This window comes from Engystomops pustulosus, unplaced genomic scaffold, assembly GCF_040894005.1.
Source record: "Engystomops pustulosus unplaced genomic scaffold, aEngPut4.maternal MAT_SCAFFOLD_208, whole genome shotgun sequence".
NCBI classification, from domain to species: domain Eukaryota; kingdom Metazoa; phylum Chordata; class Amphibia; order Anura; family Leptodactylidae; genus Engystomops; species Engystomops pustulosus.
In genome coordinates, this window is record NW_027285088.1 from 66,974 (window position 1) to 94,125 (window position 27,152).

The 27,152-nt window shown below is 53.4% G+C and overlaps 1 protein-coding gene across 1 annotated transcript in view; it reads right to left on the minus strand.

Moving 5' to 3' along the window:
* Window positions 1-464: 464 nt before the first annotated feature.
* LOC140109499 (integrin alpha-L-like) overlaps window positions 465-27,152 on the minus strand; it is a 31,760-nt gene continuing 5,072 nt past the window's right edge. Inside the window, exons 5-30 of the mRNA XM_072132023.1 lie at window positions 26,384-26,498; window positions 25,920-26,050; window positions 25,628-25,770; window positions 25,144-25,288; window positions 22,610-22,748; window positions 10,770-10,837; window positions 10,293-10,413; window positions 10,054-10,202; window positions 9,839-9,976; window positions 9,571-9,771; window positions 8,834-8,955; window positions 7,830-7,975; window positions 7,092-7,246; window positions 6,038-6,151; window positions 5,867-5,928; window positions 5,484-5,625; window positions 5,316-5,408; window positions 5,150-5,229; window positions 4,997-5,077; window positions 4,443-4,515; window positions 3,003-3,107; window positions 2,860-2,916; window positions 2,699-2,779; window positions 2,493-2,588; window positions 2,307-2,417; window positions 465-860 (exon numbers count right to left, since the gene is read on the minus strand). Coding sequence (XP_071988124.1) covers window positions 747-860; window positions 2,307-2,417; window positions 2,493-2,588; window positions 2,699-2,779; window positions 2,860-2,916; window positions 3,003-3,107; window positions 4,443-4,515; window positions 4,997-5,077; window positions 5,150-5,229; window positions 5,316-5,408; window positions 5,484-5,625; window positions 5,867-5,928; window positions 6,038-6,151; window positions 7,092-7,246; window positions 7,830-7,975; window positions 8,834-8,955; window positions 9,571-9,771; window positions 9,839-9,976; window positions 10,054-10,202; window positions 10,293-10,413; window positions 10,770-10,837; window positions 22,610-22,748; window positions 25,144-25,288; window positions 25,628-25,770; window positions 25,920-26,050; window positions 26,384-26,498 — 2,982 coding nt within the window. The 3' untranslated portion in view covers window positions 465-746. The remainder of the gene's footprint in view (window positions 861-2,306; window positions 2,418-2,492; window positions 2,589-2,698; window positions 2,780-2,859; window positions 2,917-3,002; window positions 3,108-4,442; window positions 4,516-4,996; window positions 5,078-5,149; window positions 5,230-5,315; window positions 5,409-5,483; window positions 5,626-5,866; window positions 5,929-6,037; window positions 6,152-7,091; window positions 7,247-7,829; window positions 7,976-8,833; window positions 8,956-9,570; window positions 9,772-9,838; window positions 9,977-10,053; window positions 10,203-10,292; window positions 10,414-10,769; window positions 10,838-22,609; window positions 22,749-25,143; window positions 25,289-25,627; window positions 25,771-25,919; window positions 26,051-26,383; window positions 26,499-27,152) is intronic.

Genomic DNA, 27,152 nt, shown 5'->3' on the forward strand with positions numbered 1-27,152 from the left:
CCCCAGGCAGATAAGGCCCCCCCCCCCCTCCCCCAGAGGCCCCGGGCAACTAACGCCCCCCCCCCCCTCCCCCAGAGGCCCCGGGCAACTAACGCCCCCCCCCCCTCCCCCAGAGGCCCCGGGCAACTAACGCCCCCCCCCCCCCTCCCCCAGAGGCCCCGGGCAACTAACGCCCCCCCCCCCCTCCCCCAGAGGCCCCGGGCAACTAACGCCCCCCCCCCCCCTCCCCCAGAGGCCCCGGGCAACTAACGCCCCCCCCCTCCCCCAGAGGCCCCGGGCAACTAACGCCTCGCCCCTTCCCCAGGGGCCCCGGGCAACTAACGCCTCGCCCCTTCCCCAGGGGCCCCGGGCAACTAACGCCTCGCCCCTTCCCCAGGGGCCCCGGGCAACTAACGCCTCGCCCCCTTCCCCAGAGGCCCCGGGCAACTAACGCCTCCCCCCCTTCCCCAGAGGCCCCGGGCAACTAACGCCTCCCCCCTTCCCCAGAGGCCCCGGGCAACTAACTACCCCCCCTTACCCAGGGGCCCCAGGCAGATAACGGCCATGACGCCCTCCACCCCTGCAGCTCGGTGCCGTGCCTTCTCCATGATTATTGGTATTTTTGTGCCGATGGAGACGCCGGCCCCTTCTCTCCTTTGTGTTTGGGGTACGATGACATCCCCCCCCCCCCTCCGACCTCCTAGTGGGGGTGCAGCGTATGAAAATGAAAGGGAGAACCAGTGGGGATCATTGTCTGGACACCGGCTTCATGTGCTCCCAGATGTCAGGGGCTCCTGGGGCCCGTGCAACGCATCCTGTTTACAGCCGGCAGATTGATCGTCTTCCATCATCCGATCCTTGTACGACTTGAAGAAACCGCACTAAGAGACAACGAGGGTCAAAAATCCATCATTCCCCGCTCCTCCGCCACTCTGCCCGCCCCCTCGCTCCTCCGCCACTCTGCCCCGCCCCTCCGCCACTCTGCCCCGCCCCTCCGCCACTCTGCCCCGCCCCCTCGCTCCTCCGCCCCTCTGCCCCGCCCCCTCGCTCCTCCGCCCCTCTGCCCCGCCCCCTCGCTCCTCCGCCCCTCTGCCCCGCCCCCTCGCTCCTCCGCCCCGCCCCCTCGCTCCTCCGCCCCTCTGCCCCGCCCCCTCGCTCCTCCGCCACTCTGCCCCGCCGCCACTCTGCCCCGCCCCCTCGCTCCTCCGCCACTCTGCCCCGCCCCCTCGCTCCTCCGCCACTCTGCCCCGCCCCCTCCGCCACACCAGAGCCCACGTGCGCCCCCTCGCTCCTCCGCCACTCTGTCCCGCCCCCTCGCTCCTCCGCCACTCTGCCCCGCCCCCTCGCCACTCTGCCCCGCCCCGCCCTCGCCACTCTGCCCCGCCCCCTCGCTCCTCCGCCACTCTGCCCCGCCCCCTCGCCACTCTGCCCCGCCCCCTCGCCACTCTGCCCCGCCCCCTCGCCACTCTGCCCCGCCCCCTCGCTCCTCCGCCACTCTGCCCCGCCCCCTCGCCACTCTGCCCCGCCCCCTCGCCACTCTGCCCCGCCCCCTCCGCCACACCAGAGCCCACGTGCGCCCCCTCGCTCCTCCGCCACTCTGCCCCGCCCCCTCGCTCCTCCGCCACACCAGAGCCCACGTGCGCCCCCTCGCTCTTCCGCCACTCTGCCCCGCCCCCTCGCTCCTCCGCCACACCAGAGCCCACGTGCGCCCCCTCGCTCCTCCGCCACTCTGCCCCGCCCCCTCGCTCCTCCGCCACACCAGAGCCCACGTGCGCCCCCTCGCTCCTCCGCCACTCTGCCCCGCCCCCTCGCTCCTCCGCCACACCAGAGCCCACGTGCACCCCTTCGCTCCTCCGCCACTCTGCCCCGCCCCCTCGCTCCTCCGCCACACCAGAGCCCACGTGCACCCCCTCGCTCCTCCGCCACTCTGCCCCGCCCCCTCGCTCCTCCGCCACACCAGAGCCCACGTGCACCCCTCCGCCCCTTCGCCACACCAGAGCCCACGTGCACCCCTCCGCCCCTTCGCCACACCAGAGCCCACGTGCACCCCCCCGCCCCGCTCCTCCGCCCCCTCGCTCCTCCGCCCCCTCGCTCCTCCGCCCCCTCGCTCCTCCGCCCCCTCGCTCCTCCGCCCCCTCGCTCCTCCGCCCCCTCGCTCCTCCGCCCCCTCGCTCCTCCGCCCCCTCGCTCCTCCGCCCCCTCGCTCCTCCGCCCCCTCGCTCCTCCGCCCCCCTGCTCCGCCCCCTCGCTCCTCCGCCACACCAGAGCCCACGTGCACCCCCTCGCTCCTCTGGAGCCCCCCGCCCCCTCGCCACTCTGGTGCTCACCTTATAGAGCAGATACGAGATGAGTATCAGCATCAGGACTCCTCCCCCTGAGCCCCCCGCGATGTAGGGCAAGTAGTCTGGAGATAGCAGGAGCTGCACCTGCGTCACCACCTGAGGGGGATAGAAGTGTCTTATACTCATGGGGGTCGCCTCCAGACCGGGGGATTCAGTGGGGTGATACTATACCTGAGCCTCGTGGAAGACGCTCCCCGCGTCGCTGTGATACTGGCGCTCGTCATACCGGATCTTCACCGCGCTGCGCACACTCAGCGACCGCTGCACCTGCAGGGAGACAATGCGTCACCGGAAGCAGAGAGAGCAGGGGGTGCAGCCCAGGGGCCCCACAAGAGAGGTTTGGGGGGTATGGCGGAGGGGGCAGGGCACTGTGTTACCTTCCACATCTGCGTCGGCTTCAGTCGTCCTGCGACTATTATACTCATGTCCCCAGATCCGTTGATGCTGCAGCCCCAGGTCTATGGCACAACAATACATCACGCTAGTATTCTATGACATCACTGCCCCATGACATCACCCTGTGACATCATGACCTCACCTGGTTTACACTGGGAACGATAGAACCATTGGCATTGGAGCAGATGATTCCGGAGTCCTGAAAAGAAAGAAAGGTGACTAACCCCTCCCCCACAAGATGGCCGCCGATACGCCGACTACCCACAATCACCAGAGGTCACTTACCTGAGGTGAGAAGGAGATGTTATAGTGCCAGCTCACACCCTCCAGCAGAGAAGACACCGAAACACTCAGGTTTATGGAGACAGGATTGGACCCCAAGTTCTGGATCTGGAATCACATAAGACAGTAATGACACCGGAGAGCCCGGACCCACGAGAGACACCGGAGAGCCCGGACCCACGAGAGACACCGGAGAGCCCGGACCCACGAGAGACACCGGAGAGCCCGGACCCACGAGAGACACCGGAGAGCCCGGACCCACGAGAGACACCGGAGAGCCCGGACCCACGAGAGACACCGGAGAGCCCGGACCCACGAGAGACACCGGAGAGCCCGGACCCACGAGAGACACCGGAGAGCCCGGACCCACGAGAGACACCGGAGAGCCCGGACCCACGAGAGACACCGGAGAGCCCGGACCCACGAGAGACACCGGAGAGCCCGGACCCACGAGAGACACCGGAGAGCCCGGACCCACGAGAGACACCGGAGAGCCCGGACCCACGAGAGACACCGGAGAGCCCGGACCCACGAGAGACACCGGAGAGCCCGGACCCACGAGAGACACCGGAGAGCCCGGACCCACGAGAGACACCGGAGAGCCCGGACCCACGAGAGACACCGGAGAGCCCGGACCCACGAGAGACACCGGAGAGCCCGGACCCACGAGAGACACCGGAGAGCCCGGACCCACGAGAGACACCGGAGAGCCCGGACCCACGAGAGACACCGGAGAGCCCGGACCCACGAGAGACACCGGAGAGCCCGGACCCACGAGAGACACCGGAGAGCCCGGACCCACGAGAGACACCGGAGAGCCCGGACCCACGAGAGACACCGGAGAGCCCGGACCCACGAGAGACACCGGAGAGCCCGGACCCACGAGGGTCGGGGGTCGGGGTCCTGGGTGTCTCTCGTGTATCTGTGTGTCGGGCTCCTGGGTGTCTCTCGTGTATCCATGTGTCGGGCTCCTGGGTGTCTCTCGTGTATCCGTGTGTCGGGGTCCCCGTTGTCTCTCGTGTATCTGTGTGTCGGGGTCCTCGGTGTCTCTCGTGTATCTGTGTGTCGGGGTCCTCGGTGTCTCTCGTGTATCTGTGTGTCGGGGTCCTCGGTGTCTCTCGTGTATCTGTGTGTCGGGGTCCTCGGTGTCTCTCGTGTATCTGTGTGTCGGGGTCCCCGGTGTCTCTCGTGTATGTGTGTGTCGGGGTCCCCGATGTCTCTCGTGTATGTGTGTGTCAGGCTCCTCGGTGTACCCCGTGTATCTGTGTGTCAGGCTCCTCAGTGTACCCTGTGTATCTGTGTGTCAGGGTCCTCAGTGTACCCTGTGTATCTGTGTGTCAGGGTCCCCGATGTCTCTCGTGTATGTGTGTGTCGGGGTCCCCGATGTCTCTCGTGTATGTGTGTGTCGGGGTCCTCGGTGTCTCTCGATCAATCAGAAGGTACCTGGTATCTATGGACAGCAGTTTCCTCCTCGTCGTGGTTGGTGAATGGGACGTATTTTGTGGAATCTTCTAGACTAATGAGATGAAAGAACAGAAGATTATACTGTCATTTGCAGAACATTGTTTCTTTGCTTCAGCCATCACATAAGAAACCAAAGACAACATCCAGGACAGCTGGATGAAAATCTCCCCTCAGGCGGCAGATGGCAGCGCCCAGAGGGGGGGGCAGAAGATGCCAGCGCCCAGAAGGGCAGCAGTCCCTTATCCCCTGCTGATATTTTATCCTGCAGATCATTGCACCTTCTCCTCCAGCAGGCACAGACATCACCCCTGATCCATACAGAATATGCTACAGATGGGGAGGGTTCTGGACTAGGGACCTAAGGGCACCGGGAGAAAAGTACTGACCTGCAGGACAAGACTCCTTGTGTCTGATCTGTGATATCCGTGGCAGTGATGCAGGGAGGAATGCGTGGCTGAATGATCAGTAGGGTAATACATGTGTGGGGTGGAGCCTCTACTGCCTTCCTCTGACACTCAATGGATGGGACTTACCTGCGGCTGATGACCTGGAGTGGATACAAGACGGGCACTTCATCTTCTGCGCTGAACAATGTCGTATTTCCATCGCTTTCACTGTCAGAAGACAATACAGTCACAAGCGTAACCCAGAGAAGACCTATAGTGATAGGCCACAGCTCCCCTCACCTTGTCACAATAACAGCCAGGAAAATTCGCTCGGCCCAGGACACATTGGAGACAACACTGAACATGATCTGGATAACGGCCTGAGGAGCAAAGAGGAAGGTTGTGGTCACCTGTAAGATGTGGGAAACCTTGATGTTCATCTTCCCCTCGGCCCATCTGGTCTTACCCGGACTCCTCGCTTCAGAAGTGGGTGGCTGACATTACACACCAGCGTCTGCTCCGTGAAATCTCCACACACCAGTGAGATCCAGTGGGAAGCCTGAGGCAGATAGGCATCATGTCAGTGATCACACCTCATATCCATCACATCCCACCCTCACGTCTTCTGCTGTACCTCTGAGACATTGGCTTTGCGGAAACTCAACCCGGCTGGAACCAAGACCCTCAGTCTGGTCTGGTGAGCCTTCATGGACATGTTATGCAGACTAAGGAACATGGAGAACGAGGCCCCATCCTTAATCACCAGATGTGAATGACTGCGGTGTAAAGAAAAACATGAAGAAGAAATCCACCAGCTCACAGTGTGAGACGGACCAGATCTGCCAGAGGGCTGCCGCCCAGTGGTCATCTACCACTGTAGGACATAGGCCTCCTGCCTCTACTCCACTTCTAATCGATAGGGGCTGCTACTAACACATCAAAATGTATGGATAACCCTGTGGTCATTACCGGTGGTCCTCTCAAAGGTCTCCACATTGGTGGATGATGGCTACTTACGTTAGTTGAACGCTCATGTTCGGCTCGCAGTTCACTCCCTCTTCACACATTTGGAAAGAAATCTAAAGAGTAAGAGAAGAGGTGAGGACACTGGAGGTTGAAGTCATCCCTCTCTCATGCAGGATTCACACAGCCCCTCAGCTACAGAAGGGAAGGAGGTCCTAAACTTACCAAGTCGCTGGCATTGAGGTAACTAGAAGGGGAGAGAAGCCAGAGAGAGTCCACGGGCTCTAGAGAGGCCGTAAGAGACACCTGCACCCCAGAGACATCTTCCAGATTGCAGTCCTAGGAAAGGAGAAAGAGGCCCAGGAATGAGGCAACGGTGGGGAGAACCTCCGCTTGTCACTTATTAGGAGGACGAGGTGGAAGCCATTGTGTAAGGCTCCAGGGCCACCAGACCAGCCTCATGCTCCAGATCACAGTATGACCCCATCACCCATGGTTTTAGGCTTTATTCTAGTGATCGTTAAGTTGTAGTTTCACCTTTATCACCTTTAAGTCTATGATAGTCCAGGGGCAATTCTTGCCTTTTTGCTGTCTGAGGCAAAAATGCTGTAGTTCATATTGATTGGCTCCTTTTTGCTGCCTGTGAGCCAATCAAGGCAAACCACACCCCCAGGGCCTGTCATGTGATCAGGAATTGGCCTGCACTCCCTGCAGTAGAGCCACCATTTTACAACATTGAGTGAAGTAGAAAAGAATTCAGCGCTGGGGAAATAATCAGGTCTAAAAGATTTCTATACAGAGAGGAGCGGAGATCCCTGACAAGTCACATTTCCTTCTATTGGCAGCCTTGTAACAGCAGCACAACAGCCGGCTGGAGACAAGTCCTTCCATAGAGGCTGGCGGGGCTGTAGATTGGCGGGGTGTGGGGATAATAAGCATTGTTGGCTTGCAGGAACATGAACCAATGGTCATCTTCTCTAGAATCTCCTATGGAGCCAGGTTGGCTCTGCTGCATCGGCAGCACGGCAATCAGCATCATTTGGCAGTGTTTTCACAGTACAAATCTCAGGGCAAAGACACAGCTGTAGCAGAGCTTATGATTGGCTGGCAGACCAAACCTAGAAATATAAGCCTGGAAGCTCACAGGAAGATAGTAATGTAACATTCATACTGTACACATACGTTATGGCGCACGCTCTCCCCATACAACGTGCTTAAGGCTCTCATACATGCGCCACCCAAAGCCTCTGTATGACGATGCAACATGTGGAGCCATCACCTGCAGGGATATTGTAGAGTTCTGACATTGAAGTCCGGGCCTCCTGATCACTATGGTCCCGTTCATTTCTCTCCCTCCGTTTGTGAAGAACATTCTGCTTTCAGTTTTATAAGAATCCAGAACGAGATGATACTGAATAGAAGTGTACAAGGAGCCTGCCAGACAAAATTGAAGAATGTAAGTACTGGGTGCGTGGCAGCGCGGGGGCCCCCCCAGCAACCCCAGGCGTGGCAGCGCGGGGGCCCCCCCCAGCAACCCCAGGCGTGGCAGCGCGGGGGCCCCCCCCAGCAACCCCAGGCGTGGCAGCGCGGGGGCCCCCCCCAGCAACCCCAGGCGTGGCAGCGCAGGGGCCCCCCCCCAGCAACCCCAGGCGTGGCAGCGCAGGGGCCCCCCCCCAGCAACCCCAGGCGTGGCAGCGCAGGGGCCCCCCCCCAGCAACCCCAGGCGTGGCAGCACAGGGGCCCCCCAGCAACCCCAGGCGTGGCAGCACAGGGGCCCCCCAGCAACCCCAGGCGTGGCAGCACAGGGGCCCCCCAGCAACCCCAGGCGTGGCAGCACAGGGGCCCCCCAGCAACCCCAGGCGTGGCAGCACAGGGGCCCCCCAGCAACCCCAGGCGTGGCAGCACAGGGGCCCCCCAGCAACCCCAGGCGTGGCAGCACAGGGGCCCCCCAGCAACCCCAGGCGTGGCAGCACAGGGGCCCCCTTGGCTCTGTGAAGTCACTTTTTGGAATTCTTACCTGTGAATTCGGGAGTCAATATCTGTGCTAGTGCACACACCTTCAGGGTCAGCTTCTTATCACATGTACTGTCCTCTGGGCTAGAGACCACCATGTATTTCTGGATGGAGGTCACACTCATATTGACATGAAGTAAAGGTTTGGATCTGTGAGGATAGGAACAGGTGATGTCATCACTGTCTAAGTTTCCTCTACTCATTATCAGCCCAAGCCCCCTAGAGCAGAGACTCCGGACCCCCAGCTATGGAGCACCTGGCCCCAGGAATACTCATCTCCCCACTCAGCTCTCTGTCTTTCCTCCATTTCGATGTTAATGCACGGCTCTATTGTTGGAAGTGGCAATGTGATGATAGAGCCGCGACATGGACAAGAAAGAGGAGGCAGCTACAGAAAAGGGGACACACAGGGAGTTACGCTACATTTTTTGGCTATTAAACAATGACACTAGACCCTATTGCCCTGGAAAAAATTTATGCCAAAAACAGGTTCCTGGGGCATAGGGACCGCGCCCCTGCTCTAGAGGGCCTCCAGCATAGGGACCGCGCCCCTGCTCTAGAGGGCCTCCAGCATAGGGACCGCGCCCCTGCTCTAGAGGGCCTCCAGCATAGGGACCGCGCCCCTGCTCTAGAGGGCCTCCAGCATAGGGACCGCGCCCCTGCTCTAGAGGGCCTCCAGCATAGGGACCGCGCCCCTGCTCTAGAGGGCCTCCAGCATAGGGACCGCGCCCCTGCTCTAGAGGGCCTCCAGCATAGGGACCGCGCCCCTGCTCTAGAGGGCCTCCAGCATAGGGACCGCGCTCTAGAGGGCCTCCAGCATAGGGACCCACCCCCTGCTCTAGAGGGCCTCCAGCATAGGGACCCACCCCCCTGCTCTAGAGGGCCTCCAGCATAGGGACCCACCCCCTGCTCTAGAGGGCCTCCAGCATAGGGACCCACCCCCTGCTCTAGAGGGCCTCCCCTCAATGTCAAAAATTATAAACGGAGCCACAAAAAATGTCATACAACCTGTGCACCGTGACGTGACCCTGCGATCCAACCACCACATCTATCAGGCCATCCCCTGTCATATCCAGAATTCCATGCACAGAAAGTCCAAATCCCAGGATACCTGGAGGACTGAGCAGCCTCTGAAATACAAGAGAAACATCTCTAGGAGCCTCAGCCTCGCTCTCTCTTGACCGTCACCTTTAGGAGCCTCAGTCTTTCTGTGCATTGTCATCTCTAGGAGCCTCAGCCTTGCTCTTTCTTGACCGTCATCTCTAGGAGCCTCAGTCTTGCTCTTTCTTGACAGTCATCTCTAGGAGCCTTAGCCGCTCTCTCTCTCTTGACCATCATCTCTAGGAGCCTGAGCCTCTCTCTCTTGACCGTCATCTCTAGGAGCCTCAGCCCCTCTCTCTCTCTCTTGACCATCATCTCTTAGAGCCTCAGCCACTCTCTCTCTTGACCGTCATCTCTAGGAGCCTCAGCCACTCTCTCTCTTGACCATCATCTTTAAGAGCCTCAGCCGCTCTCTCTCTTGACCATCATCTCTAGGAGCCTCAGCCCCTCTCTCTCTTGACCGTCATCTCTAGGAGCCTCAGCCTTTCTCTCTCTTGACCATCATCTCTAGGAGCTTCAGTCTCTCTCTCTCTTTGTTGTCATCTCTAGGAGTCTCTGTTAATCTCATTTTTTGCTTCCTCTTGAAGCATTGTACCCATTTTTGGGGCGCTGCTCCAGATTTTTGCCGTTATCCCTTCTGTTACCTGACTGTAGACAGAAGACAGTCCCTGACTCTCTCCTTTGTATATATATAATGCTCCTTGTCCATCCATCTCATATGGGGCTCCAACAGCGACCTCCGTGAAGCCATCTCCATCCAGGTCCCCAAGAGATGACACCACAGCACCAAACTGAGATTCAAGATGACCCGGATCTCCATGGAGAATCACCATACAATCCAGTGTCTACCAAAAAAGAAAGACTGTTACCAATGTGGATACTTATCAGTCTTGTGTCTCACATGTATCTCACCTTATTAAACCGACACACAAAGACTTGTCCTGACCACTTAGATTCATAATGATAAGGAGCACCAATGAGCACCAGGTCGGACACACCATCTTGGTCCAGGTCAGAGACTGCAATCTCAGCCCCATAGTATGAGCCAATCTACAAGATCGAGGAAGATAATTCTAGTCAGGATGTAATCTCTCGTTAGACTGTCCCTTTGTTACCAAGAGCCTCACCTGTTTCCCTAATACGAAATCAATCTCCTCCCATCTACGTTCTCCAGGGACTTCCTTTAGGACGGTAACACATCCAACATACTGGTAGCGAGGAGAGCCCACAAGGCTGAAGAGTCCCATCTCATTGTGGAGCAGCTCCACAGCGTAACCTGTTGTGAGGAAGAGGCTGGTTGGTGACCATGACCCTGGATTAGGGTTACTGAGGGCATGGGAGGGCAATGAGATAAAGTAACACACACCTAGATATCTGTAGTAATTCTCTTCTTCTGGAGACTTGTAAACAAGCTCTTCTTGGCCTGGGACATCAAGGATTCCACCGGACCAGCTGAAGATACCAGGGTCTCCCAGAATGACCCGATCCTACACAAAGAACCAACACAGGATGAGATGCCCTCGGCATGGACAGAGCATAGTGCCTGGAGACTAGCCGTTATGAGGTCTCCCATATGCTGCCCACACAAAGTGCTCCATAACAGCAGTGGGAAATAAATCAACACCCCAAGGTCTACATGGTCCACTCTGGGGCCTATCTCCTGCAACAGTTTCTGAAACCCTACATAATGGATCCTGTCTTCTTAGCAATGGATCTACCCCATGACTCCCAAAGGAGAACTTGTGTTACCTTTCTTAGATGTCGTCTGGAGAAACCCCTGTACAAGAATGGGGACACCAGCCCCCAACTTATACCCACCACACAGCGATCTCCTGTCACCTACCTGTGTGAGAGCAGCACTCAATCCCGCCAAAGACATTTCTCGAGTAAAGGTGGAGCCCTGGGCCAGACCTGAAAGAAAACATTACACAAGACATACTAATCGCCTTACACTGTGTAACACAAAGAAGACGTGGGAAAATCCATTAAAGGAAGACAAGATTCTTACATATACTCAGGATAACAAAATTCTCCAATTCACTGTTATTAACAAAAATCCAGCATTTCACAGATATAATTCCAACCTATCCTGCTAACACACAATTTTGGTTGCCTCTGGATACAACCGTGAAACTTCCCTTGAATAGCTTCTCTTGTCTGCACAATGCTCCCTGCCTCCTGCCCATTTATAGCAGAACTGAATGTGTGTGTTATTGGCGAGTGAGCAGAGCTGAGAATGTCATCTGTAATATGCATCTCATGGATCTCATCTCTGATCTGTTTCATCTCTTTCTATTGTAAGATACCAGTGAATGTTCAGAAGGTAAATGGAAGTGTAGATAAACCCTGTACCCTGATAATCTAAGCACATTGTCAGCACACAGCATCTCACAGCAGAGAAGGATCAAGAAGCGTCTGCTCAGAGAGTCCCCACTCACAATCTGGAATCTTATACCGACCATCACTGAGTGATAGGAGCTAAAACACCAATAACACTGTACAGTAAGGGGTTAATTATGATCTTTATTGTGTAACATCACTAGGGGGCTGAGATTTGAAAAATCCCTTTAATACATGTTGTAACTAAAAGCAAAATTCACAAATCGACAGGCTTAACTTGTGTATTGTACTGAATCAGTACAGTGTAAAGAAATAGTGAGCGCACCTCTGGGGTATAATACAGGATGTAACTCAGGATCAGTACAGGATAAGTAATGTCATGTATGTACACAGTGACTGCACCAGCAGAATAGTGAGTGCAGCTCTGGGGTATAATACATGATGTAACTCAGGATCAGTAAAGGATAAGTAATGTCATGTATGTACACAGTGACTGCCCCAGCAGCAGAATAGTAAGTGCAGCTCTGGAGTATAATACAGGATGTAACTCAGGATCAGTACAGGATAAGTAATGTCATGTATGTACACAGTGACTGCATCAGCAGCAGAATAGTGAGTGCAGCTCTGGGGTATAATACAGGATGTAACTCAGGATCAGTACAGGATAAGTAATGTCATTTATGTACACAGTGACTGCCCCAGCAGCAGAATAGTCAGTGCAGCTCTGGAGTATAATACTGGATGTAACTCAGGATCAGTACAGGATAAGTAATGTCATGTATGTACACAGTGACTGCACCAGCAGCAGAATAGTGAGTGCAGCTCTGGAGTATAATACAGGATGTAACTCAGGATCAGTACAGGATAAGTAATGTCATGTATGTACACAGTGACTGCACCAGCAGCAGAATAGTAAATGCAGCTCTGGGGTATAATACAGGATGTAACTCAGGATCAGTACAGGATAAGTAATGTCATGTATGTACACAGTGACTGCACCAGCAGAAGAATAGTGAGTGCAGCTCTGGGGTATAATACATGATGTAACTCAGGATCAGTACAGGATAAGTAATGTCATGTATGTACACAGTGACTGCACCAGCAGCAGAATAGTGAGTACAGCTCTGGAGTATAACACAGGATGTAACTCAGGATCAGTACAGGATAAGTAATGTCATGTATGTACACAGTGACTGCACCAGTAGCAGAATAGTGAGTGCAGCTCTGGGGTATAATACAGGATGTAACTCAGGATCAGTACAGGATAAGTAATGTCATGTATGTACACAGTGACTGCACCAGCAGCAGAATAGTGAGTGCAGCTCTGGAGTATAATACAGGATGTAACTCAGGATCAGTACAGGATAAGTAATGTCATGTATGTACACAGTGACTGCACCAGCAGCAGAATAGTGAGTGCAGCTCTGGTGTATAATACAGGATGTAACTCAGGATCAGTACAGGATAAGTAATGTCATGTATGTACACAGTGACTGCACCAGCAGCAGAATAGTGAGTGCAATCTCATTCTGCTGTGTGCTACTGAAGGGTGTGGTTGTGTGCTGCTGAGCTCCTGCACCACCTGGTGGAAGACCGATCCACCCAGGCCTGCTCTCTCCTCCCCAGGGAGGGAGTGGGTTCTGTGGGATGAATCCTGCAGGAAAATCCCAGGCTTCTGCCTCCCGGACCAGGCCGGCGGGGGGCAGGAGAAGCCAGATACCGGCCAAAGTGGAGGGGGTAAGAAGATCTGCCCGGAGCCAAGGACGCAGCGATGTGACCTCGGCTGCCACCCCTAAGACCCAGGGAAGCCGCAAGGTCTCCGGTTCACAGAAGATCAAGGCAAGTGACATCAGCCTAAGTGCTCCTCCTGGAAAGCTGAGTGACTGTGCGGGAAAGCTGGGTGGTTCAGCTGAAAAGCTGGGTGCTCACGGAGGTGTTGAAAAAGCATGGGGACATCTAAAGGCCCGGGAGTCTGCTACCATCTATGGCTCCCGGATTGCTGAGCACCTCCGTGAGTACGAGGAAGCTGGAAAAGCGCTGAGGAGGCTCCAGGAGGAGATAAGGGAGACCTTGGCCCTAGCGGGGGTGGCTACGCAGAGAAAGAAAAAGTCTGATCTTCTTAACACCATTGACAGACTTAAAGCCGAGGTCACCGCTCTGCAGGAAAAGCGTAATCTAATCTGCGAGCACAGCGGTCCGTTCAGGGAAAAGCTGGAGAATGACGCCCGGTTTGAGGAGATGCGCCTGGAGCAGCTGAGAAAGCAGAAGGGGCTTGAGATCCAGGCGGATGAAGGCGATGATGAGGAGGATGAGGAAGACCTGCCGTGTCCGTCTGGTGGCCTGCGCCAACACCAGCAGGCCTCGCACGACAGGCTGCCTGCAGAGCAAGCGCCATTACCATCAGGCTGCGGCTCTGCCAACCTGGAGGAGGGAAGTGATGACAGCGGCCAGGGGGGGGCGCTAATGGCTCAGATCCGTCAGCTTGAGTCCCCAGTTCACCTCCAGAACTTCTCCTTCGGTGATGATATGCCAGATGACGACCTAAAGAGAAAGAAGAGAGCCAAGAAGATCAAGGCGTCTCAGGAGGTGAATCTGGTGTTTCGTCCCCTCCCTGCTCCCTCCGGGCGGGCAGCAGTGCCAGCCTGTCGTGTAGGCCCCGTTGCACAGCCCAGCACGAGTCCTGCAGTGGACTCGGTGCAAGGGTGCGGGGAGATTGTAAAGCCACGTTCCACCATGGCGCAGAGCACCAGCCTTGTTTGTAGTAGCAAGGATGGTGCAGGGAAGGCATCGGCCGAAAGGCCGGACAGTGAGGGCGATCCAGCAGGTCCTGGTACTGTGCGCTGCCCCCCAGTGGGAGGGGGGGGTGGCCCGGTGCCAGGGGCAGTGGCGGTGGCTCCTGTGGCCCCTAGCGCTGTGGCTGCATCTAGCTCCGGTGGGCAGCGGCAGTGTGATGGGGCTGCTGGGGCTTGTGGTGCGGCGCCTCCCAAGCGCCCTGTGCAGCCTGTGGGAAAGGGCGCAGGAAAAGTTTTATTTTGTATCGGTGCATCTGACCCTGGAGATGACCATAAGAGACTGTCCGGAGTCAATAAGGACAAGCGGCCTCTTTCATCCAGCGAGCAGCGATGCTCAAACCTTAGAAAAACTGTGGGACAACAAGGGGTTAATGCCAATGAGGCAGAGGGCACAAGTAAGATCGGGGTTGGAGCTGCCTCTTCTCAGGCTGTATCAGCTATGGAGGTGGCTCTACCCCCAGTGCCCAGTGACGCCGAGGCAACCCCAGGTCCTCCTGGCCCAGCTGGTGTGAGTGATGCAAGGAAGCGAGGCAGTGATGCAAGGAAGCGAGGCAGTAATGTACATAGTGTGGTGAATGTGGGGGTGGTGAATGGTGCTGAGGGGGGTGATCCTGTTGTGCGTGCTGGACCTTCTGCACCCCCAGTGGTGGCCGCTCCTATAAGGAGCTATGCGAGTGTCACCGCTGGGGCAAGTGGGGTTAACTCCTTGTCTCCTGGCTCTGGGAACAGCGTTTTGCAAAGGCATCTTCTGGAGGCTCTCAGGAGAGGGGAAAAGTCAATCACTGTAGAGGGGAGAGAGGTTGATCTGTCCTTCTGGACAGACAGGCATGGCCTGGCAGCCTTCCAAGAGAAAAGGGGGGGAGAGACTGTATGGTCTTTACCCACAACCGGGCCCGGAGCTGCCCGTAGGAATGTGGTTCGTCTTCGCTGGAGGGGCAGTGACGCATGCCCACCCAGGTCAAGGGTGGTGGAGCTCCTCCTGAAGATGAACTTCAGGGCTAGTGACATCTTTGCCCTGATACATCCTTATGGTACTCCGGAGTTTGATGTCAGCTTTGTCCGGCCGGAGGGCTTAGAGCTCTTCTGGTCGAATTATGAGCTGGCAAAGAACGAGCCTGGCTGGCGAGACTTTGCTGTGCAAGCAGTGTCTCGCCAAAACACAGTCAAGAAAGTGACCGTTTTGACCCGTAACGAGTCACTTTCTTGCATGTACATCATGACTTGGCTCAGTCGTTATGGTGAGGTTGTACAGGTACCTCAGAAAAACCGCGATGAATTTGGCATTTGGTCTGGGGCCTGGACCTTCATGATGAAGTTGAAGTGTTCAGGCGGCACAGTCGCCCACATTCCCTCTTCAGCCTTTCTTGGGCGAGACAGAATCCTGATTTTCTACCAGGGGCAGCCGAAGGTCTGTCACAGGTGCGGTGACCCCACACACTTTAGCGCCAGCTGCCAAGTGCAGAAGTGCGCTTTGTGTGGTGGGCTAGGTCATCTCGCTGCATCCTGTAAGGACATTAGGTGTAACCTGTGTGGTGAGCTCGGTCACCCTTTCAGCCGTTGTCCTCGCTCCTTTGCCAATGCGGTTGTGACCCCAGTGGAGGAGAGCCATGAGGTTGCTTCTGCTGGGGAAGGTACCAGCAGAGGTGGAGGAGCTGAGGGGCCTGTGAAGAAAAGCAAGAAGAAGTCGCCTTCTCAGTTGAGGCGGCTTGAAGCCAGACAAAAAGGGAGAGAACTGGGGAAGCCTCAGGTTGCTGGGGTGACCCTTGGTCCTTCCTCAGAGGCTGGTCATGCTACTGAGGCCCTGAGGGATGATGAGTTGGATGAGGAGGTCAGGAGGATGGAGCGCGAGACAGGTGCCATGTCCTCCACGTCCTCCCATTATGAGAGTATGGATGAGGATAACAGGATTTGGCTAGAAAATAAGCGCAAGCAGAAAAAGAAAAAACGCGGCGTATCTAAGGTACCTAAGGAAGGGAAAACTTCCTGCCCTCTGGTTGAGCTTTCCAACCAGTTCCTCACCCTCGATGAGATCGCCTCCTCGGAAGGAGAGGCTGAGGGTGGGGTTCTGGAGGTGGCGGCGGAGCAGCCTGCAGGGGGCGCCGAGTCTCTATCCTCTGGGGATGCTGGGTCCTCAGAGTGGGAGACTGACTCAGAGCCAGGAGACAAGGACGAAGGAGAGGGTGGTCCGGGTGGGTCCTTGGGGGCCAGTAATAACATGGACACCTCGATTTCGTTAAAAAGAAGTTGCCCCAATTCTGAAGGGAAAAGGGAAAAGGGATCATCCTCAGAGGACAGTAGAGGGAAGGGAGGTAGTAAGAAAAAAGCCGTCTAACTCAATCACTCATGATGGCGGCACCCACTCCGTTGACGCTGGCGTCCATTAATGTCGCCAGCATTAAGTCTGATGCGGCTAGATTTGCGGCCTTTGATTTTCTCGGCCGTGTTGAAGCCGACATTTTATTTTTGCAGGAGACCAGGCTGCCAGATTTGGCGGCCGTGTTTAAAGCTAAGAGGGAATGGAGACACGGGCCTTCCTATTGGTCTCTTGCGGCCGAGCCGTATAGCGGAGTGGCGGTCCTTTTTACCGCGCCGGTAGAATGCAGACGAGTTATTGAGTTAGAAATGGGGAGGTGCCTGATCCTGGATGTCCTCATGAAGGGACAAGAACTTCGTCTTATTAACATCTATGGTCCCCAGTCCAAGTGGGACAGGAAGTGTCTCTTTATGAGGATCAAGCCCTACCTTTTTACAAGTCGGCAGGTGGTCTTTGGAGGGGACTTCAATGCTGTCACGAGGTCCCAGGATAGGGGAGGTTCCAGAGACAAGCTGACTTATGATAGCGTCGCTCTTAATAGCATAGCCAGTGAGGCTCGCCTGGTGGATGTCCACATCCGGCACACCCCAGGCCACGCGGGGTTCACCTATTATAGGGGTAGCTGTAGGTCTAGAATAGACAGGTTTTATTTAAAGGAGGAAGCCATTTCTTCAGCAGTGTCCGTTGTTGAGGTGGAGTTCTCCGACCACTGTCTAATTTTGTTTTCTCTGAATGTTACAGAGACCCCCCGGATGGGAAGAGGCTACTGGAAGCTCAATTCGTCTCTCCTGGAAGAAGCAGAGGTAAGACAATCCTTTGAGGACTTTCTTCAGAGCCAGGTACCATTGCTGGGCCTTTGTAGCAGTAAGTCAGAGTGGTGGGAGATGCTCAAGAAAAGGGTGGCGACATTCTTCCGCCAGCTCTCGAGCCTCAGGAGCCTGGACAGGTACCGCCTGTATCAGGGCCTGAGGAGGAAACTCGAGCACCTCGTCTCGACTGGAGGTAGTCGTGAGGACATCTCCAGAGTGAAATCCTTGCTGAAGAGGTGTCAGTACGATAGACACGCATCTTTGGTTTTTGAGAGGGATTACGGGAAATACCGCTCGCCCGACCCTTACAGAAACTGCAAGATGTCAGTGAATGGTAAAGTTGTCACAGGACTGGTTGACAGTACGGGATCCCTGAAAAGGTCCAGATCAGGGATTCTGGAGGTCGTCAGATCCTTCTACTCGCACCTCTTGGGCAGGAAGGATCTAGATCGGGAGGTGATGTCGGCTTTCCTGGCTGAAACTGTCCCTGAGCCAGGAGTAGACCCCTCTCTTGATGTTTTGACAGAGATGATCAGGGAAGAGGAAGTCAGCCGGGCGATTGAAGGGCTCGCCCTCAAGAAATCGCCAGGTCCGGATGGCTTAACATCGGAGTTTTATAAGACCTTTAAGGACGCCTTGGTTCCCCTCTTGACTGAGGTATTCAATGAGTGTCTTTCCTCGGGCGCTCTGCCGAAGTCAATGAGGAGGTCAGCCCTGATCATCCTGTCAAAGGGTAAGGACCGATCTCGTATTGAGAACTGGCGTCCCATAGCGCTTCTCAATACGGACAGAAAGGTTTTGGCAAAGGTGCTGTTTAATCGGCTGGTGCAGTTTGCGCCCCGGCTCCTTTCGGGGACCCAGCACTGCTCTGTTCCAGGCCGCAGTACATTTAGTGCTGTGCTTTGTGTCCGGGAGGCAGTGGAGCAGGGCAGGGCTGGTAACTGGAAGGGGTACTTGCTGTCCTTGGATCAGGCAAAAGCGTTTGATCGGGTTGACCACGAGTACCTCTGGTCTGTCCTTCTGAGGTATGGCCTGCCGGGGGAGTTTGTCAATTGGCTAAAGGTTTTGTACGCAGGGGCAGAGAGTTTCCCGCTTGTGAACGGTTGGATTGGCCGCTCTTTTGAGGTCGGGTCTGGTGTTCGCCAGGGTTGTCCTCTGAGCCCACTTTTATACGTGTTCGCGATTGACCCATTCCTTAGGAGGGTTGATCGTGGGCCGTTAGTGGGAGTCGGGATGGACCGGGCAGCACCGGAAGCCACTCTAAGGGTGGTAGCGTACGCCGATGATGTCACTGTTTTTGTGTCCTCGAGAGGGGAGGCGCAATGGGTGATGTCAGAGGTTGACCGCTACTCAGAGGCTTCTGGGTCCAAGATCAACCGGGATAAGTGTGAGAGTCTCTGGTTGGGAGAGGGAGGTCCAGGCTTTGATCTCCCGGACACTCTTCCAGGGCCCCAAGACTCTGCCAAAGTTCTCGGCATCGAATTTGGCCAGGGGGATTACCCCATGCAAAACTGGGACGGCAGGCTTAAGATCGCCGCTCAGAGGGTGGACCAGTGGAAGGGTTGGTCTTTGACCCTCAGAGAAAGGGTTAACCTGATTAAAACCTACCTGCTCCCATTGCTGATATATCTGGGCAGTGTGTGCATGTTGCCAGAACCCCTCTGGACTCGGGTCTACAGTCTGTTCTTCCAGCTGTTATGGGGGAATAGGCTGAACCTAATCAAGAGGGAGGTTACTTACCGCACGAGGAGGCAAGGAGGGTTGTGTATGGTCAACCCTGTGGTGTTCCTAGTGAATACCTTTCTTAAGATCAATGTAGCAAACCTCTGGAAAGAGAGGGCTCCTCCGTGGGTATACTCCTGTAGGGGATGGTTTCGGCCTTTCTTCCAGGAATGGGAGACAGGAGGGCGAGTGAAGGATCTTCGTACACCGCATGGGCATCTTCCGGCTTACGCTACCCCGGTTCTGAAGGTGATTCGCCGGTGGGGTCTGGGAATGTGGGAGATCAGGACCATGTCGAGGAAAATCCTTGACAAGAGGGTTCTGTTTGCCCGTTTCCAGAAGCCTCTGGCCCTCAGGGATTGCCCAAGTCGGGATCTTGGGGTGGGTTTAGGTCTTTTGAATTCTATCCGGATCCCCTTGAAGTTTTGGGACGTGACTTGGTGCTGCTTCCATGGAAAGCTGTGTGTGAGGGACAATCTGAAGTGTAGGAGCTCTGAGGAAAGGGGTTGTCCCCGGGAGGAGTGCGGTGGCCTGCTGGAGAGCATGGACCACTTCCTGCTTCAGTGCCCCTTTAACACAGAGGTGTACAACCGGGTGGGCGCTTCCATCCATTGGCCCGGGTTGGCCGGTCTCTCCTATGCGGAGTGGGCCTATGGAGCATTCAGAGGCCTGGGTGGCCGGGACCGCTGCATGTTATTCCTAGTTAGCCTAGTGGTCAGGTACCACACGTGGAACGCACGGTGCTTAGTATCGACGCAGCGTAAAATCCTCCCGGTGGATGAGGTGGTTAGGAACATTCTGGGTGACCTGGTGAAGGTGCGCTCTCTGGAGTATGAGAGGCGGGGCACGGGGAGGGCCTCTCTCCTTTGGAGGGGGTTCTCCTTTAGTGTCCCTTAGTCTGTCATCTCCTCTCCTGGTGTTGGGCTGATGCTGACACTGTAGATTTTTGTTTTGTATCTGAGCGTGTAGTGATGTGGGGCTTGCAGGCGCCGAACCTGGGCTTTATGTGGTTTGGTTTTGTTATGTTGATTTGTTTAATGTGTTTGTATCTTGTGTACAGTGTGTATTTATGTAGTTATAGTTCTTGTGTATATAGGTTGGTTGGTTTTGGGGTGTTGGTGTTAGGGTGTTAGGTTGGGAGGGGGGTGGACGGGATTTGGACTATACGATCCTGGGCACTGGTCTGGACTATATAGCGCAAACTTTGGACGTTAGACCAGTGTCTGGGTGGGAGAGTGATGGGCGTGGGATTTAGTTAGTTATATTTAATGTTTTTATTTCCTGTTTTATGTCTTTTTTTTGCTGTGTATTCTTTAGTTATTTATGGAAAAAAAAAAAAAAAACATTATTAAAAAAAAAAAAAATTAGGTGGTGGGACTGTGTGAGGGTTTTGGTTGTTCTCATGCTGAGTGTGTGGTGAGTGTGTGTGGCTGGGCCAGGAGGTTTTGTAAGTTTATTTTTGATTATATTTGTTGTAATTATTTTGCCAGAAGTTATGGCTTCATTTATGTTTATTGTTGTTATGTTTTTCATTTTTATATAAAATAAAAGATTTACAGGATGTAACTCAGGATCAGTACAGGATAAGTAATGTCATGTATGTACACAGTGACTGCACCAGCAGCAGAATAGTGAGTGCAGCTCTGGAGTATAATACAGGATGTAACTCAGGATCAGTACAGGATAAGTAATGTCATGTATGTACACAGTGACTGCACCAGCAGCAGGATAGTGAGTGCAGCTCTGGAGTATAATACAGGATGTAACTCAGGATCAGTACAGGATAAGTAATGTCATGTATGTACACAGTGACTGCACCAGCAGCAGAATAGTGAGTGCAGCTCTGGGGTATAATACAGGATGTAACTCAGGATCAGTACAGGATAAGTAATGTCATGTATGTACACAGTGACTGCACCAGCAGCAGAATAGTGAGTGCAGCTCTGGAGTATAATACAGGATGTAACTCAGGATCAGTACAGGATAAGTAATGTCATGTATGTACACAGTGACTGCACCAGCAGCAGAATAGTGAGTGCAGCTCTGGAGTATAATACAGGATGTAACTCAGGATCAGTACAGGATAAGTAATGTCATGTATGTACACAGTGACTGCATCAGCAGCAGAATAGTGAGTGCAGCTCTGGAGTATAATACAGGATGTAACTCAGGATCAGTACAGGATATGTAATGTCATGTATGTACAGAGTGACTACACCAGCAGCAGAACAGTGAGTGCAGCTCTGGAGGATAATACAGGATGTAACTCAGGATCAGTACAGGATAAGTAATGTCATATATGTACACAGTGACTGCCCCATCAGCAGAATAGTGAGTGCTGCTGTGGAGTATAATACAGGATGTAACTCAGGATCAGTACAGGATAAGTAATGTCATGTATGTACACAGTGACTGCACCAGCAGCAGAATAGTGAGTGCAGCTCTGGAGGATAATACAGGATGTAACTCAGGATCAGTACAGGATAAGTAATGTCATGTATGTGCACAGTGACTGCACCAGCAGCAGAATAGTGAGTGCAGCTCTGGGGTATAATACAGGATGTAACTCAGGATCAGTACAGGATAAGTAATGTCATGTATGTACACAGTGACTGCACCAGCAGCAGAATAGTGAGTGCAGCTCTGGGGTATAATACAGGATGTAACTCAGGATCAGTACAGGATAAGTAATGTCATGTATGTACACAGTGACTGCACCAGCAGCAGAATAGTGAGTGCAGCTGTGGAGTACAATACAGGATGTAACTCAGGATCAGTACAGGATCAGTAATGTCATGTATGTACACAGTGACTGCACCAGCAGCAGAATAGTGAGTGCAGCTCTGGAGTATAATACAGGATGTATCTCAGGATCAGTACAGGATAAGTAATGTCATGTATGTACATAGCGACTGCACCAGCAGCAGTATAGTGAGTGCAGCTCTGGGGTATAATACAGGATGTAACTCAGGATCAGTACAGGATAAGTAATGTCATGTATGTACACAGTGACTGCACCAGCAGCAGAATAGTGAGTGCAGCTCTGGGGTATAATACAGGATGTAACTCAGTATCAGTACAGGATAAGTAATGTCATGTATGTACACAGTGACTGCACCAGCAGCAGAATAGTGAGTGCAGCTCTGGGGTATAATACAGGATGTAACTCAGGATCAGTACAGGATAAGTAATGTCATGTATGTACACAGTGACTGCACCAGCAGCAGAATAGTGAGTGCAGCTCTGGGGTATAATACAGGATGTAACTCAGTATCAGTACAGGATAAGTAATGTCATGTATGTACACAGTGACTGCACCAGCAGCAGAATAGTGAGTGCAGCTCTGGGGTATAATACAGGATGTAACTCAGGATCAGTAGGGGATAAGTAATGTCATGTATGTACACAGTGACTGCACCAGCAGCAGAATAGTGAGTGCAGCTCTGGAGTGTAATACAGGATGTAACTAAGGATCAGTACAGGATAAGTAATGTCATGTATGTACACAGTGACTGCACCAGCAGCAGAATAGTGAGTGCAGCTCTGGGGTATAATACAGGATGTAACTCAGGATCAGTACCGGATAAGTAATGTCATGTATGTACACAGTGACTGCACCAGCAGCAGAATAGTGAGTGCAGCTCTGGGGTATAATACAGGATAAGTAATGTCATGTATGTACACAGTGACAAGTCGTGAAACTCACCTTCAATGGCCAAGATCTTGGTTTGAAGTTCTGTGAAGAACCCTCCTAGTTCGGAGTAATTTGTCAGGACCCGCGAGTGGTTGATCGCTGGATTAGAAGCCATTGTGGTTATATATTCATATCTAAAGTTTTTTCCAACCTATTTGGGGGAGAATGAGATTAATATCTAGTGGAGGACAGAAGATAGTCCTGTGATGGTGCCATGGATATCTGGTAGAGGACAGAAGATAGTCCTGTGATGGTGCCATGGATATCTGGTAGAGGACAGAAGATAGACCAGTGATGGTGCCATGGATATCTATGGAGGACAGAAGATAGCCCTGTGATGGTGCCATGGATATCTAGTGAAGGACAGAAGATAGGCCTGTGATGGTGCCATGGATATCTAGTGGAGGACAGAAGATAGCCCAGTGATGGTGCCATGGATATCTAGTGGAGGACAGAAGATAGCCCAGTGATGGTGCCATGGATATCTATGGAGGACAGAAGATAGCCCTGTGATGGTGCCATGGATATCTAGTGGAGGACAGAAGATAGCCCTGTGATGGTGCCATGGATATCTAGTGGAGGACAGAAGATAGCCCTGTGATGGTGCCATGGATATCTAATGTAGGACAGAAGATAGCCCAGTGATGGTGCCATGGATATCTAGTGGAGGACAGAAGATAGCCCTGTGATGGTGCCATGGATATCTAGTGAAGGAAAGGAGATAACCCTGTGATGGTGCCATGGATATCTAGTGAAGGACAGAAGATAGCCCAGTGATGGTGCCATGGATATCTATGGAGGACAGAAGATAGCCCTGTGATGGTGCCATGGATATCTAGTGAAGGACAGAAGATAGGCCTGTGATGGTGCCATGGATATCTAGTGGAGGACAGAAGATAGCCCAGTGATGGTGCCATGGATATCTATGGAGGACAGAAGATAGCCCTGTGATGGTGCCATGGATATCTAGTGGAGGACAGAAGATAGCCCAGTGATGGTGCCATGGATATCTAGTGGAGGACAGAAGATAGCCCAGTGATGGTGCCATGGATATCTAGTGGAGGACAGAAGATAGCCCTGTGATGGTGCCATGGATATCTAGTGGAGGACAGAAGATAGCCCTGTGATGGTGCCATGGATATCTAATGTAGGACAGAAGATAGCCCAGTGATGGTGCCATGGATATCTAGTGGAGGACAGAAGATAGCCCTGTGATGGTGCCATGGATATCTAGTGAAGGAAAGGAGATAACCCTGTGATGGTGCCATGGATATCTATGGAGGACAGAAGATGGCCCTGTGATGGTACCATGGATATCTAGTGGAGGACAGAAGATGGCCCAGTGATGGTGCCATGGATATCTAGTGGAGGACAGAAGATAGCCCTGTGATGGTACCATGGATATCTATGGAGGACAGAAGACAGCCCAGTGATGGTGCCATGGATATCTAGTGGAGGACAGAAGATAGCCCAGTGATGGTGCCATGGATATCTAGTGGAGGACAGAAGATAGCCCAGTGATGGTGCCATGGATATCTAGTGAAAGACAGAAGATAGCCCAGTGATGGTGCCATGGATATCTATGGAGGACAGAAGATAGCCCTGTGATGGTGCCATGGATATCTAGTGAAGGACAGAAGATAGGCCTGTGATGGTGCCATGGATATCTAGTGGAGGACAGAAGATAGCCCAGTGATGGTGCCATGGATATCTATGGAGGACAGAAGATAGCCCTGTGATGGTGCCATGGATATCTAGTGGAGGACAGAAGATAGCCCAGTGATGGTGCCATGGATATCTAGTGGAGGACAGAAGATAGCCCAGTGATGGTGCCATGGATATCTAGTGGAGGACAGAAGATAGCCCTGTGATGGTGCCATGGATATCTAGTGGAGGACAGAAGATAGCCCTGTGATGGTGCCATGGATATCTAATGTAGGACAGAAGATAGCCCAGTGATGGTGCCATGGATATCTAGTGGAGGACAGAAGATAGCCCTGTGATGGTGCCATGGATATCTAGTGAAGGAAAGGAGATAACCCTGTGATGGTGCCATGGATATCTATGGAGGACAGAAGATGGCCCTGTGATGGTACCATGGATATCTAGTGGAGGACAGAAGATGGCCCAGTGATGGTGCCATGGATATCTAGTGGAGGACAGAAGATAGCCCTGTGATGGTACCATGGATATCTATGGAGGACAGAAGACAGCCCAGTGATGGTGCCATGGATATCTAGTGGAGGACAGAAGATAGCCCAGTGATGGTGCCATGGATATCTAGTGGAGGACAGAAGATAGCCCAGTGATGGTGCCATGGATATCTAGTGAAAGACAGAAGATAGCCCTGTGATGGTGCCATGGATATCTAGTAGAGGACAGAAGATAGCCCTGTGATGGTGCCATGGATATCTAGTGAAGGACAGAAGATAGCCCTGTGATGGTGCCATGGATATCTATGGAGGACAGAAGACAGCCCAGTGATGGTGCCATGGATATCTATGGAGGACAGAAGATAGCCCTGTGACTTCAACCAAGCCGATTACCCCAAGGATATAACGGGTGACATTTTGTTTGTCTGCAGCTTCAGTTACTCCACGGTTGTCATCGATGGCTTCCCCATCTGTCAGAATGAGTAGTATCTTCTTGGCCTGCTCTCGGATTCCAGCATTTGGTGTGAAAATATTGTTCCTGTAGGAATACAAGTCACATTAGAGGTCGGACATCAGCACCACGACACAATATACTTAGATATCGAGCCCACACATAAATGGACACCAAGGACATGGAGCCATGAGTAGTCCTGCAGCTTTCACGGCCATCATCAGCAGGACACCAGATAACTGAAGGGAAGAGCCGCGTCTCTACAGACTTGGGTAGATGAGCCGCCTCCAGCCTGAACTAGGTCTCGCCTGTCTCAAGGACACCAGTGCTGCCTCCATGGTGAGCCAGGAGTGGGACGAGGTACATCTGGCATACATGAGATTACGTCCCAATCCTACAATCTTGAGGCTTTCATGGAGCACTTACAATGTGAAATTGATGGCCTGGTAGGTTTTTGTTGTTCCGCTTATTTGCGTCATGTTCAGAATTAGTTTTTCAGCTTCTCCGCGTTTATAAGCCTCAAAATTGAAAACGGTCCTGAATTGGCTCGAAAACTGGACCACAGCAAACTATGCAAAAGAAAAGGGAGCAGTTATTGTGAGTAATTGGGCAAAACAACCAGAGGACTTTATGGGGGAAGTAGTATGAAGACCATGGGAAGGGTACAGAGACAGTGGGGCACCTAGTGGTGTACTCTATGGAGATCCTCGTCTCTTACGTTCAGAGTGCTGTTCTTCAGGTTTTGGATGGTCTTGATTAAGAAGTTCTTAACGGTTTGAAACTCGGTAGGCCCAACACTGTCAGAGTTATCAAACAGGAAACAAAGGTCTACCTCAACCTTCTGGCACTCTGGAGGAACATCAAAGAAACAATGATGATGACCACAGAACTATACCTAGGAGGAGGAGAGCTCCCAACATGGCCGAAGCCCTCCACACAATAAAGAGAAGGGTGAGATGGAGATTACACCCACTCCACTGCTTAACACGTCTGGGCCACTAGTACCACAGCCACTGCCTGCCTATCACTGCTCTTCTGTAGAGTGTCATAATCCACTAGCCATCACCATGCAGATAACCAGCACCTGGTCCTGGAAGGCCACCCACACCACCAATGGATATCCAGATGTAGCGTACCACACATGTAATGGAGGTCACCGGTATCAGAACATGTGCTACCCACCATGATAGCCGGGCAGACTCTTCTCAGAGGCGGTGAGGTTGGGGTGCACGGTGTAGCAGGCCCCATTTGTGTACTCGGTGTTGCCACAGTTATGAGGTCTCTCAGTTCCGCATACCTGGAAGGAAACAGACACCAAGATACGAGAGCATTAATATACATGCAGCACATGGAAGGTAGATAGATGCGCTTGGAGGCCTTAGATCTGCTCCTTAGTCACACAGGACACGGTGGAGGAGACGGTAATCTCTGCCATTACATCCTGAGCTTCTACATGATGTGAACGTTAGAGCAGCCAGGTATGAAGTATCCCGTCTGCAGCCCCATCATCTGTGACCCGCGTCATCTGCTCTTATGGTCTCCTCCTTGAACTCCCATGTAGATATCATGTGTGGCCTCTCTCTGATGGTTGTCTCCTGCACTGTGATCTCCTCCTTGAACCCCCATCTAGATATCATGTGTGGCCTCTCTCTGATGGTTGTCTCCTGCACTGTGATCTCCTCCTTGAACCCCCATGTAGATATTGTGTGTGTGGTCTCCTGCACTATGATCTCGTGGACAGTGGTGGTGGTCTACTTCTGACAACTCCTCCATGTGGATATCATGCGTCTGGTCTTCTGCATTGTGGCCCCAATAGTGGGGAGAGATCTTCCTACATTCTAAAACGACTTCTCCTTAAAGAAGCCTTCAGCATTGTGTTCTTCTAGAGGAGGAAAAGATTTAGGCAATTGATGGCTTGGGTCACATCTCCTTTAAATCTTATGTGCCTGAG